General features: G+C 42.5%; 2 protein-coding genes across 18 annotated transcripts in view; one reads left to right on the top strand and one right to left on the bottom strand.

The window, feature by feature from the left end:
• EVPL (envoplakin) overlaps nucleotides 1–7551 on the top strand; it is a 44712-nt gene extending 37161 nt beyond the window's left edge. For both annotated transcript variants that reach the window (XM_081850633.1, XM_081850634.1), the window contains exons 20-24: nucleotides 1571–1721; nucleotides 2018–2101; nucleotides 2200–2310; nucleotides 3025–3117; nucleotides 3584–7551. In XM_081850633.1, the coding sequence (XP_081706759.1) occupies nucleotides 1571–1721; nucleotides 2018–2101; nucleotides 2200–2310; nucleotides 3025–3117; nucleotides 3584–7000 (3856 nt within the window). In that variant the 3' untranslated portion in view covers nucleotides 7001–7551. The remainder of the gene's footprint in view (nucleotides 1–1570; nucleotides 1722–2017; nucleotides 2102–2199; nucleotides 2311–3024; nucleotides 3118–3583) is intronic.
• CDK3 (cyclin dependent kinase 3) lies at nucleotides 7302–17981 on the bottom strand. Of its 16 annotated transcripts, none has more exons than XM_081850885.1 (8): nucleotides 17404–17981; nucleotides 16151–16298; nucleotides 15255–15332; nucleotides 13687–13807; nucleotides 12793–12963; nucleotides 11834–11935; nucleotides 9550–9753; nucleotides 7302–9249 (listed from the first exon to the last, which is right to left on the bottom strand). In XM_081850885.1, the coding sequence occupies exons 2-8, from the start codon at nucleotides 16174–16176 to the stop codon at nucleotides 9124–9126; spliced, it is 828 nt and encodes a 275-aa protein (XP_081707011.1). In that variant the 5' UTR covers nucleotides 16177–16298; nucleotides 17404–17981; the 3' UTR covers nucleotides 7302–9123. The 16 variants fall into 16 exon arrangements, with proteins under 16 accessions (XP_081707011.1, XP_081707021.1, XP_081707015.1 ...); XM_081850895.1 differs by having other exon boundaries at nucleotides 16053–16201; XM_081850889.1 differs by having other exon boundaries at nucleotides 16151–16201.
• Between the last annotated feature and the right edge of the window lie 581 nt (nucleotides 17982–18562).

The raw sequence follows: 18562 nt of genomic DNA, 5'->3' as shown, positions 1-18562 counted from the left end.
AACCTGAAGCATCTGTAACCCAAGGTACCACTGTACTAAAAAAATGAGCAGAAGACAATAATTTAAAATATCAGGGAGAAAAGGATTGGGGAAATGAAAGCATCTTATGGAGGCATTTGAGAGAGTCCATTGCCAGAGTGTGCCTTTCCTCAATGGCAACAAATTCCACATTAAAGGGGCCACAACAGTGAAAGCCCTACTGCTGTTGCAGACAAAATGAATAGTAGGCGCTCTACGTACCACGAGGAGGTTCTATGCCATGGAACATAATGGCCAGGTGGGGGGTGTAAGAAGAGAGACATTCTTTCAAGTAGCCAGGTCCCAAGGTGTTTAGAGCTTTATAAACACATAGCAACATCTTGAACCTGTCCCAGTAGCTTATCAGCACTTAGTGCACCAGCTTCAGCAGGTGTCATACATTGGCAATGGTTAGCTCCAGACAGCAATGGTGCAGCAGCATTTTGTATAAACTGCAGCTTCCAAGCCAACCTCAAGGACAGCCCTACATAAAAGTAAAAGGTAAAGGGACCCCTGACCATTAGGTCCAGTCGTGGCAGACTCTGGGGTTGCAGCGCTCATCTCGCTTTACTGGCCGAGGGAGCCAGCGTATAGTTTCCGGGTCATGTGGCCAGCATGACTAAGCCGCTTCTAGCGAACCAGAGCAGTGCATGGAAACGCCGTTTACCTTCCCGCCAGAGCGGTACCTATTTATCTACTTGCACTTTGACGTGCTTTCGAACTGCTAGGTTGGCAGGAGCAGGGACTGAGCAACGGGAGCTCACCCCGTCACGGGGTTTTGTACCGCCGACCTTCTGATCGGCAAGTCCTAGGCTCTGTGGTTTAACCCACAGCGCCACCTGCGTAATTACCTGCAGTCATCAAGTCTTGAGGTTACCAGTTCATGGACCACTGTGGCCATATTATCCCTGTTGAGGAGAAGCTGCAGCTGGTATACCAGTCAAAACAGGGGCCTCTAATGACAAAGATACATCAATGACTACCCCCAACCTAAGAACCTGCTCCTTCAAAGGGAGTGCAAATGGGCAATTTCCTGGAGCTTGGAACCACCCACCCATAGTGCCAGAATTTAGCTTCAGATTATTGGCCCTCATCCAGCCAATCAGTATAGGACTGACATGCCCACTTCTGATCCAGATGTTGCAGAGACATAGAGCTGAGTGTCCTCTGTATTCTGAAGATACCGTGTGCCAAATCTCCACAAAACTGCTCCCAATGGCTTCATTATAGATGCTAAATAGCATTGGGGACATGGCTGAGATCAATGAACTAAGGAAGAATGTGGAAAGCTGGTAGCTATTTTGTAGCCACTCTTCCCTCTCAGTGGCCAGCCCATCATTTTCTATCCAGTCTCTGGCTGCTGGGTTAAAAGTTATATATATCCCATCTTCCAGAAGCAAAGGCTTGTCTTTCACCAAAAGGAATCAACCTTCCTCTTGTAACTTGACAGAATGCTTCCAGTCAATGAATGAGGCACTTTCTCTTAACCACAGCAGGCACAACCTAAGCTTCTTCTTCTTCTTCTTAATCAGTGTCTCCGTTCTTTGCACAGGGAGAAGACTCTCCGGAACACCAGCCTCACCTACCAACAGTTCCAAAATGCCAATGAGAACCTAATGTTCTGGCTCAACAATGTTCCCAAGTACCAGGTCAAGACCACAGATGGACCCAGCCAGGTCAACTACAAGCTCCAGGCCCAGAAGGTGAGCAGTGTGGTATCTTCACCCAAAGAAAGGTGTTGCAATTTCAAGGTCACAACACCCTCAGAAAGGGAAATGATGGCTCCTTGAGGCGGCCAATGCTAGGTAGTTCTGCAGTGTTACTGACAGACTGATGTAACCAAACTCACCACAGTGGAGGATGAGGTAACCCAGCTCACCCACCCACCTAGACTGAAAGCAGGAACTTTCAGGGCAGGAACATTATAATGCTTGTTGTTTATTAAGCACCAGGGAGACCACTGGTGCTTTCTTGTCCTAACTGCCTTTTCCTCCTGCAGAGGCTGGCAGATGAAATCCAGAGTAAAGAATCTGACAAGGATGCTGTGGTCAACTTGTCCCAGAACGTGCAGACTGTCCTCAACGTATGTTTGCAGGGTTTCTTTCTATATGTTTTCCATTTCCTGTTGGGTGAACCAGTCTGATTTTCCTTTGACCACATCCTTTTTTCTTTTAACAACAGGAGTATGAGCTTCAGGCAGGAAAATACCGATCCTCCCTAGACCCTTCTTTGACTGCTTCTTCGGCAAAACGCCTCCGGGTGACACCACTTCAGGAGAGCATCCAAGCACAGGTGAGAGCTTGGGACCCTGGACCCAGATTTCTTTATATAAAATTTCTACCCCTCCTAACCAACTGGTATACACTCTTGAAGCGGTTTAGAAAATCTCAGAACAATTTAAAATCTTAGAAAACAAAGTATTGTGGCACCTTGGCTGTATATACACTACAGGCTTAATATGCAGCTAGGCTGTTCTTTTTCTCAGTTTGGATTGGTTGGGGGGGGGGAGCATCAAAAGCAGTGTATTTCATAGGAAACTACAGGATAAATATTGATTCACAAAGCTAAAAAAGAGAAAATTGTCCAGTAGCCCTAATGGCTGATAAGAGGCTTAGAATTGGCTGGTGATTATCTTCTACTTATTCCTGCAATGCAAATTCCTCTATACCTAGACTTTTCTAACACATGTATCATCACAGTGTGTCACATAAAAATAAAATAAAAGGAGAAGGATCAAGGAGTGCCTGTTTGAGTGCAAGTAGAAGAGGGGAGAAGACTGACAAAGCACACTCTTACAGTTTAAAGAAAGCAAGAAATGCTCCCACTGGTAACATTCCCATTCCTGATCTCAGTTAAACAGCAGGCCCCATTTATAGTTTCCATACAGTGTTGTTTGTTCAGTACTGTAGCCTGGCAGATGTTGACAGCCTTGAACTAGAAGGGAAAGGGCAGCAGGACAAAGTGATGTGGTATCTTAAAATAATGCGTTTTGCTCATTCTCTTTAGGAAAAAAACGTGACAAAGCTCTTCACCGAGACAGCTGCCCAAAACAAAGAGCAACTCAGCCGGCTGGAATTTGCCAAGAAAGTTATGGACAAGGTATATGTAAATCATATTAGGTTAAATGATAGTGCATAGATAAATAACCATAACTTTCAGTTAGTGCAATTAGCTTCTCCTGGGAGCAAATGAGAAGGAAGATTTCTTGGTGTTTCATACCAAAACCTGCCAGGATACTGCCTTGAGTTGCTGTCATGCTCTACTGCAGGGATGGAGAACCTCAAGCCCAGGGACTGAATGTGGCCTCCAGGAATCTCTGCAGGCCACACCTCTTCTTTAGCCACACCCTTCCTCACCTCTCACCATCACTGCTACACTCCCTCAATGGGTGTGTTTGCCTGTGCAATGTTTTATCTCTGTCTTCCTCTTTATCACACTATTAAACTTGTTCGCTAGATAACTAAAGTTCTACCGCCACATATCCATATAGGCAGCAGTGTAAAAGTTTACATTGGGAGTCATTTTGGCTTGTCTTTCTAAAGATTCATTTTCTTCATTTCTGCAGAAGGAAGTAGATGAGACAGTGCACATGATGCATGAGCAGACCCAGCGGTCTGAAAACACAGCTGGGTCCCATAGAGAATCAGAAGCCCTAAAATCTCAGCTGAAAGAGGAACGGAGCAAGAAAGCGAGGGCTCAGCAGCAGCTGGAAGAGCAGAGGAGCAAACTTCTCATGCTGAAGACCCAACGGCCTATTGAAAGAGTGGAGGAGAAAGAAGTGATGGAATACTACAGGGATCCCACTCTGGAGAGTGACCTGTCCAAAATATCTAATCAAATTGAAAATGAAATTAAGAAGAGAAGGGGACTACAGGCAGATATTGAGATAATGAACAATAAGGTCCTCCAAATGGAGAAAGATAGTAAGGTTGTTAAAGCCCAGCTGCTTACAAAAGAAATTACTAAGATAGAGAAAGACCCAAGCCTAGATTCTCAAGCAGCCAGACTCCGAGAGGAAATCAGGCACCTCCAGGAGAACTCAACTTCCTCCTCCGAACTTGAACGGCTCAGGAAAGAGCTGCACTTGCTGGAGCAGATGCAGCCAAACATCCGAGAGAAAGTGGTGCTGAAAGAGGTGGTCAAGCTGGAGAAGGACCCAGAAATGCTAAAAGCAGTCAGGACATTGCAAATGCAAATTGACGAAGACAGCTTCAAGAGGAAGTCTCTGGTGGATACAATTGCTAAACTGAAAAGCAGGACTGAAGAGCTTGAAAAGCTGATTGAAACGGCAGAACCTAAAGTCATTGTGAAGGAGGTAAAGCAAGTGGAGCAAGACCCAGAGCTTCTGAAGGAGGCATCCAAGCTACAGACTCTCATTGATGAGGAGAGAAGCAAGAACTCGTTGCTAGCAAGCCAACTGATAGAGCTGCAGAGCAAATACAGCACTGTGGAAAAGCAAAAGCCTAAAGTGGAGATTAAAGAAAGAGTCAACGAGATATTTCGTCTTGACCCAGAAACAGAAGAGGAGATAGCACGTTTGAAGAAAGAGCTCCAAGAAGCTTCAAGAAAAAGGTCAAGGGTTGACCAAGAGGTGGAAAGAGCCCTGACTGAGCTCAAAGTCCTTAAGTCTCAGCCTCCTACTGTGGAGTTTAAAGAGGTCATCGAAGAAGTGGTGAAGATGGAAAAGAGTCCGGAGATTCTGAGAGAAATAGACAGGCTGAAACAGCAGCTGAATGACCTTGTGAATACAAATGGCAGGTCCCAAGAACAGCTGATCAGGCTACAGGGAGAGAGAGATGAGTGGAAGAGAGAAAGATCCAAGGTAGAAACCAAGCTGGTTACCAAGGAGGTTGTCCGATATGAGAATGACCCTCTATTGGAGAGAGAAGCTGAACGCCTCCGCCAGGAAGTACGTAATGTATCACAAAAGAGGAGAGCAACCGAAGATGCCATCTATGACCTGCAGAACAAGTACATGCTTCTGGAGAGGAGAAAACCAGAGGAAAAAGTGGTGGTCCAGGAGGTAGTTCTCACTCAGAGAGACCCAAAACTCAGAGATGAGCACAGCAGGCTAAGTAAGAGCTTGGATGATGAAGTGAGCAACCGCCGACGCCTGGAACGTGAAGTCCAGCAGCTTCGAGCTGCAGTGGAAGAGAAAGAGAAGCTGCTTAACTTCCAAGAAGACAGAAACAAAAGGCTAGCCTTGGAAAAGGAAATGCGGCAGATCACCTTGAGGATAAAGGAAATTGAGGAGAGCCCAGCCCCAGTGCAGGAAAAAATAATCACAGAGGAAGTGGTCAAGGTAGAGAAGGATCCTGTTCTTGAGCAGTCCAGCACCAACCTGCGAATTGAACTGGATAACGAAAAGGCTCAAGTATCGAGCCTGCAGAGGGAATGTAAGAAACTTCAGTCCCAGATTGATGTTCTGCAAAAAGCAAAGTCTCAGGAAAAAACCATCTACAAGGAAGTAATCAGAGTAGAAAAGGATAGGGTGCTAGAAAATGAGCGAGCTCGTCTCTGGGATCTGCTAAGCAGAGAGAGAACAGCCCGGCAGAATGCAGAAGAAGATATCAGGCGTCTCAAGGAAAAGATTGAAAGAGCAGAAGGCATGACGAGAACGTGGTCCAAAGAAGAAGCCGATCTCCAAAGAACTCGCAACCTGACAAGGCAAGAAAAAGACAATCTTGAGAATGAATTAAACGAACTAGAAAGGCAGAAGCAACAGAAAATCCTTTTCCTTAGAGAGCAGACCAAGCTCCTGAGCCAAAGGACAGAGAATGACAGACAAAAGAAGATGCAAATTGGTCAAGAGCTTTCTTCCCTTGAAGCAGACATACTTAGAGAGAAGGATCAGATCTATGAAAAAGAGAGGGCTATCCGGGAACTCCAAACCAGAGTTAACAAGGAAGAACTGAACCATGAGACCCAGATGAGAGAAACTAACCTCTCCACAAAGATTTCTATTCTGGACCCAGAGACTGGCAAGGATATGTCACCCTATGAGGCATATAAGAGAGGCATGATAGATCGAAGTCAATATATTCAGCTGCAAGAACTAGAATGTGATTGGGAAGAAATCACAACGCTGGGACCCAAGGGCGATGTTTCTGTGCTCCTTGACAAGAAGAGTGGGAAGCAGTACTCCATTGACGATGCCCTGCGGTTTAGGAGGATCACAAAAGAAGAATACCAGCTCTACAGGGAAGGCAAGATCCCCATCTCTGAGTTTGCTCTGCTGGTAGCAGGAGAAACTAAGCAAAATTCCTCCCTTTCTATTGGTTCAATCATTTCCAAGTCTCCAGTTTCATCCCCTGTTTTCCAGCAAAAGCAGAGCTTCTTCCCTCCTGGCACGCAGATAACCTTCTGTGATGATACCTTCCCCATTGCCGGTGTGTATGACACTACCTCCGACAACAAGTACAACATAAAGTCTGCACTTAGCAAGAAGCTGGTGGACCCAATGACTGCTCAAAAGCTTCTAGAGGCCCAAGCGGCTACTGGAGGCATTGTTGATCTTATCTCACGTGATCGATACTCTGTCCACAAAGCCATTGATAGAGGGCTGATAGACAACACCTACATGCAAAGGCTGCTGAATGCTCAGAAAGCTTTTACAGGGATTGAAGATCCAGTCACCAAGAGAAGGCTGTCTATAGGAGAGGCAGTCCAGAAAGGGTGGATGACCAAGGACAATGCCTTTCCCTATTTACAGGTCCAACATCTGACTGGAGGGCTAATAGATCCCAAGAAAACTGGCCGTATCCCAGTGCCAGAAGCTTCCCAGGCTGGCATGCTTAGTAGTGATCTGGCCATGATGCTACAAGATGAATCCAGCTATGAAAAGGATCTTGTTGACCCCATCACCAAAGAGAAGATTAATTACAAGGAAGCCATGTCTCGTTGCCGGAAAGATCCTCAAAGTGGGCTCCTTCTCCTTCCAACCACATCTGATGGATACCAGTCATATCAGTTCAGGCACTGAGAAAATAAGAAATCCTCAACAGAGCTTATATACTGTCCACAGATGAACAGAGTGCCTGGCAGTTCTAAATGGCTGTGTGCTATTCTAGATTGCTAGTCTTACTTCACTATAACAAGGCAGCAATGCACCTTTAAGATGCATTTCTGAAGGTAGAAGGGTTCTAATGCAGGAGTTACTGCATAGCAGTGGTTCCCAAACTTCCCCACCCCACCCCATGGACCACTTGAAAAACGTTGAGGGTCTTTGCAGATCTCTTAATGATTTATCTGCCTGTTGTAGCAATTGTGATGTGCTGTGCTAGATTTTTCATTGTATTTTTACAGAAATGCTGCAGGCCACCCAAATGAAGCTTATGGACCACTAGTGGTCCAGGGACCAGTTTGGGAACCCCTGCTGTATACTATAGGGAAATAAATGGGATTTTAAAGATAAACAGATATGCTTGGGGAACTTTTACTCTGTGCCTTCATGGCAAGTTTAAAGGGTTGTGTATCAAGGAGCTTTGAGTTAGATGGTTGTCATGCATGCAATAAAAAAGTTAAAAGATTGAACAGGCTCCATTAGTTATCTTTTAAAAAGTTGGGACGGTTCCTGTGTGCACATTAGGATCCTAACCATGAGTAAATCGCAACGGGCTGAGGTAAAGAATGGACCCCATAAAATGAACATTATACAACTATGGAGAACAACAGTGCAGAAGGTTACATGGGGATTCATGGCCAAAGAATACACTTTATCAGAAATCTAATGGTCGGGTCAGAGCAGGACTATGGGCAATAAAAGGCAAGCAAGACTGATGTACAACACACAGAGAACATTTCATTCCCTTGATAACCGTGAGGGCTGGAGCTCAAAATGGCAAAAGGGGTTCTAGATTCTTTCTGTATACCATGCATTCAATATAAGCAAAAATGACCGCGGTGTAAAAGATTTTCCCATCATAGGCACTCTTGTCAGTAAGGACATTTGAGAACCAGCAAGTTACATTAAAAGATTTATCAAAGCATTTTTTTTTTTTATTTAGTGCATACAGAAACTTCTTCAATAATATTAACAGTTAATGATAAAAATGACTTAAAACATCAATAACAAGGTTTTTTTTAAAAATAACCCCATAACTAGGCAGTGGCTTTGTTTCCGAGCAGGCAGAAAGTAGGGGACAAGTTCACTGGTTTCCCTCCAGAGCAGATTTTCAGGAAGCACACAGGAGATTGCAGGCAAAAGAGGAAATCAGTGGACATTATCTCCCCCTGCCCTTCTATCAGCAGGAGCAATCCATGAGCAGAACCCTGCTTGCAGGATCCAACCCCCATGTATTCGGCCAAGATCAGTAACTGGAGTCTATCAAATATTTATTCTTTAGCATCCTGCTCTATCTAGCTTATTCAGTGACTCTCTTGGCACATTGATGATCAAAGACTTTCACATTCTAATTAAATTAGAAATGAAAACTTGAAGGGCCCGACAGCTGCTCCAAGATTAAGAAGCCCATGTGAACTGTGTTTGGACCAAGTTTTTGTCCTTTCTTGAGGGAAAAGGTAAACAAGTATGCTGATAAAGGATACAAAAAGAAACTAAAATCTGTTGTATTTCTGGGTGGTCTCATGATGTCTGGTTCTCCCACAATTTCCTCTTGAGCATGGATAGTGTGAATGCCAGCAAAAAGCTCCCATATTAATTACAGGGAGAATTAAATGACATGATATCCCCTGTCCACTGCATCATCTGCAGACTGTGCTGGCAGTGCCTAAGTTACTATAACCAATTTCTCTGCAATGCAATACTGAACTACAGCAAAGATAGAATAATATGTGGTTGCTGGATTAGGATTGAATTCAAATACATAGCAATCCTAAAATTTCAAATCCTATTTTGCCCCATCAAATGCTTAGAATGCCAAGTTTGTTTTCAAAGAACACAAGAGGCTGCCTTCTATTTAGAACAGTCAAAATCTATATGAATATAGCATTAACCCCACTAAAAGGCTGAGAACTTCTAAACCAGAATGAACAAGTTTCATCCTCTATAGCCATTCTAATTCCAAGCATAAGAGGCTCAGTTATTAGGAAGGGCTAATCCAGGGAACTATTGTCAGGGAAGCACACTGCAGATTTGCCTCCTTCTCATGGGCCATACCTCTCTACTACACGTTGCTCTCTGGCATCTCGTGATGGAGTCTGCCAGAAATATTGGTGGGTCAAAGCAGCTTTGGCTGAGATGCGTCTGTTGGGATCATACAGTAATAGTTGCTGCAATTAAAAGGGGGGACACAGAAATATCTCTCTTAATGGATTGATACTATGCCTATCATCCCAAAGTCAATACTAATTTTCTATTCCCAAGTATAGGCTTTGCATGCAATGGTAATGTCATGATCAAAATGGCAGAAATCACAAATCCCTATATTACCAAATACCTATATTGCCAAATACACTTGAGGGTTAAGACTAAATCTCAGATTGATGCTCTTGGCTGAAATTCTGGTTTACAACATCCCTGCCCCAAGGTTGTTTTAAAAACAAAACCCTTCATTCCAGCCTCTTTCTTACCATCAGCAAGTCTCGTCCGTCTCGGTCCAAGTTTGGAATTAACACCTTCATGTCTTTTCTCGGCCATTTTGGGAAATTCCCTTTGTAGTCCGGAAGTTGAGTCACTCCCGGCCACGATGATTCAGTAGGTGTACCAAGAGTGCGGAAAATACGGAAAAGCTGATCGATTTCGGAGTCCCCAGGAAATAAGGCTTTTCTGGTTACCTGGAGAAAGAAAAAGGATGTCTCACTCATCTATCTTTCCATAGGCACCCCTATTCTTTATCCAAGTGAAGTCCCAGGGAGAAGGAACAGAGAGAAATAAATACCTTTTAGTACAAGCCACCTGGTGCTGAAGGAGAAAGGAGAAATATACTGAACACCACACCAGATCCCCAGAAAATCATAGTGTAGATCAGGGGGAGACTTCAAGCTTGTTGGATCTCCTTTGTTTTGTACTAGAATCCCAAGATCTACCAACCAGAGCTAGGTGCAAAGACATACAGTAAACTAAAGCAAGTTCAACATGATAATATAGAACATGAAATCTAATGTTGATCCCATGCCCTATATTACAAACTTGAACTTCATTTGAACTAAAACTTCAGTCATGTTTTATTCTGCTGAGAGCTCAGGATAGAAAGACAACAAGGACAGCCATGGGGGTGGAAATCTACATAAAAACCTGAGATGTATTAATATGAAACTTTTAAAATAAAAATTGGTTTAATTGATCTTTGCAAAAGCAATTGACGTGGCTTTTCAGTATGAGCCATATGGTAGGCAAGGCTGAAGGAAGAGCCTAAATTCTTAAACCTTTGCGGTTTTCAAATGTTGTAAACAGTATTAGGATAAGGGCTGCATGTCCTTTAATCGAGTGCCATGTCATCTTCATCACTTTCTTCCTATACAGCAGCAGCCTCTAGTGGCTGCTGCCACATTGCACATCTTTCTCATAGCAAGGTGTTTTTCAGGAGAAGTCAGCTAGTATGTGTAAAAGAGGTTGAAAACTAAGGGAACACATTGCTGATCTACCACTGATAGATCTGTTCTGATAGGAACTTAGGGAACAGCCTTATACAAAATTGTTGGTCCATCTAGCTCAGCACTGTTGACACTGACTGAAAGCGGCTCTCCAAGCCCTACCTGGAAGCACCAGGGGCTGAACCTAGGATCTTTCTGCATGCTAGGTATATGCTCTGTCGCTGAGCTGCAAGCCTTCCCCATGAGCCACAGTTCTTCTTTTCCTTATGCAGAAAGCTAGTCGCATGCAACTGGCTAAAGTTCAATCAGATACTTCCAGATGGGGGCTTAATGTTGTGAATGGAGAAATCTGAGTTAAGATGCCAGCCCATATCTTTTTAAAGCAATTGACAACAATAATGTTATGTAGGCTTTGCAATAAAATAAAATAAAAATGCATGCATAAGGAATATACATCCCTCTGGAAGCATCCTCACAGAATTGAGAGATAAATTTACCAAACCAAAATGGAAGCTACATTCCACATAATTTTTCTTAACTGCAGACTACCTGCCATGGTCACAACCTTCCTCCTCAATACAGCAGCAGCGTGAGCCTCACTATGCAATATATCTTATTTATTTGAAAGAAACAGCACCCCTCAGTGCAGCTTTCAGAGCAGTGTACAAAAACCAGGTATAATGCTCAAATAAAATAAAACATTTTTAAATGGATAAAAAATTGAAAGTAAGTTTCTCCTTTACTCTGCTGTGATCAGGAAGCATGTATCTAAACAGAATCAGATGGCCACAGGAACAGTAGCAACAATCAATGCACATTTTCATGCTCACTGCAGCTTTTAACAATATCAGAGAAGGAAGTCTTATCAAAGACTCTTGAAATTTTAAAAAGGTGGTGGCAAGAATAACACATTTCGAACACTAAACTTGGTTCTGCCACACAGTAGAATTAGGAAAAAAATAAGAGCACATTGATTACATGATTTGTAGTGTCTGTTTTGGATATTTGTAATGTTAAGAGTATACATAAACTCAGTATCACTGATTATTATGTCATCCAGATGACACAGTGCACCAACTGCTTCTCTTGCCAAAATGCAAGTATTGATTTGAGCCTCAATACTGACTTCTGGGCTAAGGGCTCAGATTACAAATTCTCTTCAGAGAGAGTGTGTGTGAGACAAAGACAAGGGGAGCTAGGTAGCTATAAATACAAACAAGGCACACATTACCACATAAAATTTTCATAAGAAATTAACATTTTTGTGCGTCTAAAACACAGTGCACTTTACTTTTGAATCAACAAAACTGAAGTCTATTACCATTTCTGCAAATATGCAGCCAATGCTCCAGATATCCACAGCTGTTGAGTAGAATTTACAACCTAGTAAAATTTCAGGAGCCCGATACCATAAGGTTACAACCTAGAAAGAACCACATTGAAAGCTCGAGTTCAATTTATGCTTTTTATGTATTCAAATGCCTTCCCACCCTCAGTTAAAAACTTTTATGATTGAGCCCATAAACTTTTACGATCCAGTCTTTTGCAAGAAATTGTTCTCACTCAGATGAAGTCCACTAGACTGCAGCATGGCCTCTTGAATGCCAGTCAGAAAAGCAGGTGTTGCTATCCCTCCACTCACTCTCCTCCCCAACCTGCTGTGAGACAAAACTAGAGTCCTACTTGTTCTTTGCTATAGCATGTGGGAGAGGAAGCTGGACAAAGAGAACTGATGGAGCAATGAGCTCAGAAGCAAGATGGCTGCATCCTCTTTTTCTGTCTCAGCGCATTTAAAGATCTAAATTCCTGGAGAGAAACCATGTTAGTCTGAGGTAGTAAAAACATACCTTCAAAATGTATAATGGCATGAACGTTTAATCTGCAGAATCTTGACCCAGAACACTAAAGGTATGGACAGTCTTTAGGTTAAGGTCTGCCAATTGCAGTTTCAATCCATTCTTTGCATAAGACTGGGTATCATAATAGCTCATTTCATGGCTACTTTTCTTCTCACTTCACATCAAATAACATAGCCAGAGCAGCACCCGGAGGGGGTCTCATGCATCTTTCAGTGTTTCAAAGGCAGGAAAATTCTACCATTGTGGAGCATCACAGCAGCACCCTGATGGTGCAAAATCTGCCTCAAAAATTGTGTTTACACAAACACACACACACACACACACACACACACACACACCCCTTCTCAGAGGATGACTTGGAAACCTTCTTGCCTACTAACAGCACTAAGAAAGAGAAGGAAGAGATGATGATGAACATTACCTCATGAGTGTAAGTACGCAGTGGAACACCAAAGGCTCTTGCTAGGCCAAAATCAGCTAGTTTGATGGCTCCCATTTCGTTTATAAGTAAGTTCTGGGGCTTCAGATCTCTGTGGATGACTCTGTGGGAGTGACAGAAGCTTACACCTTGTAGCAGTTGATAAAGGTAGCTCTAGGGAGAAGCAAAGGTTTCAGAGATTAGTAAAAACAAACAAGCAAGCATTTTAAATGCATTATAACACTGTGACACCAGATGGTGCTGTAGAATTCCGTGTTTCAGCAACATGATTTCCCATTACAGTACGAGGTTTACAATGCGTTTTCTTGAAACTTTTTTTTTTTTTTTTAATGTGGCAAGATCCAGTGTAGGCATAAAGAAACCATGGGCAGCTGGTACATAATATGCCATAGTTCAACATCTCAAACAATTGCTTGCTTGCAAACAGGTTCCACGTATGTTGTTAATATATTTCTTTGAGAACAGCAGTGTGACCAGATAAGAAACTTTCCACACTCCTTGTTAGGGTAGCCAGTTTGTTTCCTGTCAGGGTTCCTATGTCTTTTTTAAATAACAGGAAGAACGCAAGGAGAAAATTCAACAGTTAAAGCTCTCCTACCCCAGCCTTTCCCTGATTTGTTGTCTGTCACAGTTTTTAAAGGCACTATCAGATAGAAAGTAAGTTAAAATCTTACAGGCCCTTCTGCAATGTAAATGGCTTTTCAATGCTTCAAGGTCTAACACAGTGGTAGCTAACCTGCAGCCTGTCACATATTGCTGAACTACAACTCACATAATCCCTGATAACTGATAAATGCTGTCTGAGGCTGATGGGAGTTGAAATTCAAGAACATATTTCCTGTAAGTGACTGTGCGTATGTTTGGATAAACTTCTACCTTGACCAAACTTAAAGGCAGCTCCCCTGTACGGGACGAGTCCATGTACTTCTTAAGGTCCTGATTCAGATATTCAAAGACTAGATAGAGTTTCTTCTGACTGTGAACCACATCGAGAAGCCTGGAATAAAAATTGAATTCAGTGACTGAACATGTGGGTTTGGAAGAACGAATGCCCCTGCAGAACAAATGCATCCACTACTCCGACACACACACAAAACACACACCCTCCTTTTTTTGGCACAACAGAAGGAGAGTCGGTGTGGCACAGTAGTTAGGAAGCTGGACTAAGACTGGGGAGACCCAGGATCAACTCCTCAATCAGTCATGAAGCAAATTTGGGCTTTGTCTCTCAGCCTAACCTACGCCATATGGTTGTTGTAAGAGTAATGGTAAGAGAGCAGTACCAGCTCCATTGTTCTTCCGGCTTCCCAGTGCTGTGAGTCACTGTCATTTACCAAGAGGGAGAGGGGTGAAGCAGCAACTCACGGTGTTGAGAAGCCAGGAGAGCAACAGAGACCCATCTCCACCATCCCATAAGCCACTACTAAGAAGACAGAGACAGAACCATGTATGCCACTCTGAGCTCCTTGGAAGAAGGATGGGATAAAAATGTAATACACAAAGCAAGTAGACAAGCCATTGAGTGAAGGAGCTTGTTTGCAAAACTGCATTCTCTAGTAGCTGCCAACAGATGTCTTGCCTAAATGCTGGCTGTTGCAATGCTATTTAAATTAAACTTACTCGGCACCGAGACTCCCTTGTTGCAGTTTCGTGTTTATTTATCCCTCATTCTCTCCTGTGCTGCTCTGCAAAGAACAGCAAAGGTGCAACAAAAGACTATGAGGAACAAATTAACATTATCTGTTTTCAGATACCTGTATGCCTGCATGTTATTCGAAACAGCAAGACAGCACACTACTAATGAGCAGGTTTACTACTGTAACTATGCTACTTTGCCTCTTAAAATGTACTTGCATGAATAGTTACTTGTAGATATGCTAGCAGACAACGTCTCTCACTCCAAGTGTCACTCTAACCTAGCCCCTGGTCCCTATGATAATGACAATGGCCTCAAGCCAGGATTATTGCCCCAGGAGGTCTCATGACCAGCTCCTCAACAATCAGACTCCAAACCTGTGAGTGGCAGCTCAAGAGTATTTTGATAGCCACCCCAAGGCTGTTTTAGTCTCCTCAAGGTATCTGCTGGAAAAGTTCCAAGAAAGTTGGCATAGAATTTGCAGTCTGAATTAAAAATAGCCTTATCTATTCCATGTTTCTATTAATCTAAGCAATGCTGTTATAGGTTATAGATGAGAACAGCTCACATCTCTAAAAGCAGCAGAAATATGAGATGACTGGACCCTTACTGAACTAGAAGCATGGGAACCCCCTACAAAAATTTATAATTTGGCAAACTATTTGGACTTTATAATATGTATTGGTATAATTTGGAATAATCAATGTGATGTAATTGGATTGTTAAATGGAAAACTTAATAAAAATTATTTTTTAAAAAAGAGAACAGCTCACATCTACACAGACACAAAGTCTAGACTTTTTCTTACCTCACTATGTTTGGATGTTTCAATTCTTTCAGCAGGGAGATTTCTCGAATTGCTGTACTGGGAACTCCTTCCGTCTCCCTGTGAAGAAAGGGATTTGGTATCAAACAATCCAATTATTTCTGCTTTACTGGGCATCAGTGATTATTTCCACTCACATATCTTCTCTAGGGGAATGTTCATAGAGCTTGTCAGCCAAAGCAGGGAGGGAAAAGGGTGTCCCATCAATCACCAAAAAGAGAAAATGTGGAAAACTACACAGGTATAAGGTTAATATTTTAGCAACAGCAAGCATAACATATGTGAACAAGTAAGGAATAAGATATGATAATCTCAGTGCATTCTGAGTAAGGCTCTTCTACACAGGTTGAACTACAACTACTAAAATATAAAATTAAGGAGATGGCCTTTCTCTTCAAAGACTATAAGTCTTTTCTCCACCCCCTTCAATTCTGATAGTTGCTTCAATAAGAAAAGCATATCTGCACAAAATTTTAAAAGGGATTTTAAAATTCATGTGTCTCCATTGTCATATTTAATGGCTAAATCAGCCATTAGTCTCCATGCTTAAGGTGCTTGCAATTCTACTGTTACAGTAAGAATACTTTATATTAACAGCTGGACCCTATTTGGAACTGACCCTTATGTGAATAAATTCTGCCCATGGTTTTCCGCATGATATCTCTCAAATTCCACAATTTGCAATGTATTAAAATTCAAAACATAAATGCTATCAGAAAACCATTTCATGAGTTTTAAGAGTAGCCAATTCAGGGGAAAGTTAGTGAACTAGGTACTTACGAATCTAGGCGGATCTTCTTCAAAGCAACTAGCTGGCCTGTCTGTTTGTTTTTGGCTTTATATACTACCCCATAGGTGCCCTCTCCAATCTTTTCTACCTTTTGGAAGACATCTTGGAACGCATCCATTCTCTGTCTTCTTACTTGCTGCTGTAACATTTGATCAGACAATTAGGAGTAGTACTATCTGGTCATCTCTATACATCATAGCATTTTGCATGTTTCCATTCTTCCATTCACCCTACCCCTGAAAAGTAATAATAATCCATTTAAACAAATAAGCATAATGCTTAAATAACATCTTTAATAATCCCTTTCAAATGGACTACTCTCATATTCTCCAATACATTAACCTACTTAAGTTAACTGAAGGTGTCTGGCGATTACAATGACATTTACTGTTCCCTTTGTGCTATGACAGCCCAGCCCCAGGGCCAAGAAACACAATATGCATCCCCACATAATGGATGATGCCTTATTGGGATCCTGCCTTTCCTTCAAGGAGTTCAGGGTGGTATTTTGGGCTCACAACACTGTCCTATGAAGCAGATGAGCCTCAAAGGGTGTTTTGTTTCATAGCGAAAGATGTGCCCCTGACTTTCCCAGTCAAACTTTATCAACTACACCCCACAGGCCTTGTTTGTTTGCCTCAGCTGCAAAATTAAGTACAGGTTTTGTATGAGTGGAGCAGAAAACATAGGCAAATGGCACATTTTTCACTCTCTCCCCTATGGAGCAGATTGGCAATAGAGCCAGGACAGGCAAGAGGAAGGGATTCTTTACACAATGCATAATTGCATTATGGGATCTACAGCCACAATGTTTTCTAGGGTAACTGCAGATATAAGGAATATTCTTGTCCCTCCAACAAGGTTAATCAAAATATTTCTTGACTTAAGGGGGGGTGTTGGGAATATTCTGAATAAGAATCCTTCTTTACATGGGATGTTCAAGAACACGGCATTGTTAAATGGAAGAGACTAACTGCACATTGTCATATTTGAGGAAGGCCTTGGGCCCAGGCCTGCCCTGACACCCAAGGAACTACTCACTAAGCCACCCCCGTTCCCACGCGAGTCACAAATTACTAATGTGATCATCTAACGGGAAAATTAAAGCTCTCGGCTCCTCAGAATGCTTCCCACCTGCTCATCTAGTCTTCCATTTGCCTCCATACCCTCCTTCCTACTGAACTACAGTGTTTCCAAGGGGTCAAAATTCACCTCACACCACCACTAAAGTGGCTTTTGCCCACTAGAGGGAGATGTTCAAATGCAAAAATGCAAATGTTACCAAATATAAGAAAACACACAGAGAGATCTCTTTTGGTGCTGTTTGACTAGTATACTCACAGTTTCTGCATCCCTTCCAACAGGGATGTATTGTAGGAAGTTGACAGGAGCAATAACTGCAGGCTAGACTTTGGCCCTGCTTTTAAAATTTCTTGCAAGGGGAAAATGATCAAAATTACTTAATTTGGGCAAGTTTTTCTTTGCTCACAGGCTATCTTTTCTTCAGAGACTTGGTGATAGCACCGAAGCGCTTGTGAGCCCCAGAGGACTTCTGTTATGAAGTGAGACTAACAGATGCAAATGTCAAATACAGTAAATAAATAATATTTGAATATTCAAAGAACACAAGGAAGGATAAAGTGGGCACGCAGCAGCCCTGCAGCCCAAATTCCCATCCCTGCTGGCTCCACCCCAACTTTTGCACATCAAAACCAGTATTATGATAGGATACTTCATGGGTTCAGCCTCTCCGTGCTTGGAAACCATGTGTATCAGGGTTCCCAATTGTGAGGAAGATTCTAAGTATATCCAGCCAAACACATTCAAAATCCCCCTTCAGACTTTCCTGTCCAACATTCAAAGTTCAGGAGAGGAGCTAGTGGGGTTGTTGACATTGGGGGAAAGGCTGGCATTCACTACCCTGAAACACTTTATTCTCCTGGTCTTTCACAGGTTAGTTGTATTACAACTCCCATAATTCATGGACTATAACTCCCATACTTCCTGACCATTGGCCATGCTGGCTGGGGCTGATGGAAAGAGGACCCAACAAGACCTGGAAGGCCACAGTGGTCAATCATCCTCAGCCTTTGCATTCTCTGAAACCTTAATATGGCTGTGGTGTCTAGCCAAACAGATTATGCTAGTTTTGGTTAGGCAGTATTTAGAGCTAGAAAAAGTATGTAACCATTCTTCAAGTATAGGATGAATAACACATTTCTCCTACCTCACCCCCAGCCTTTAAACAATGTTAAAGTCTTGCAATTATTATCAATATGCAAACGAATATGCTTATCCACATATGGAGAAGCACCATTTTACACTTACAAAAAAGTTGTGATCCTCATCATTTCAAGAACATGTCTTAATTTTTAATTTGGGCTGGTGGTGGTCTGTTTCTGACACTACAGTGAACATAGTGGTTAAGGTCATTGCACAGAGCGAACAGTTTGATGCTGAGTTCTCAAAAGTGTGTTAACTAGGAAGAAATGGCACATGG

This window comes from Podarcis erhardii (assembly GCF_964252035.2).
Source record: "Podarcis erhardii genome assembly, chromosome: 2".
In the NCBI taxonomy this organism is placed as follows: Eukaryota; Metazoa; Chordata; class Lepidosauria; order Squamata; family Lacertidae; genus Podarcis; species Podarcis erhardii.
The sequence above is the reverse complement of the archived record's forward strand: the minus strand, read 5'-3'. Positions and strand labels throughout refer to the sequence as shown.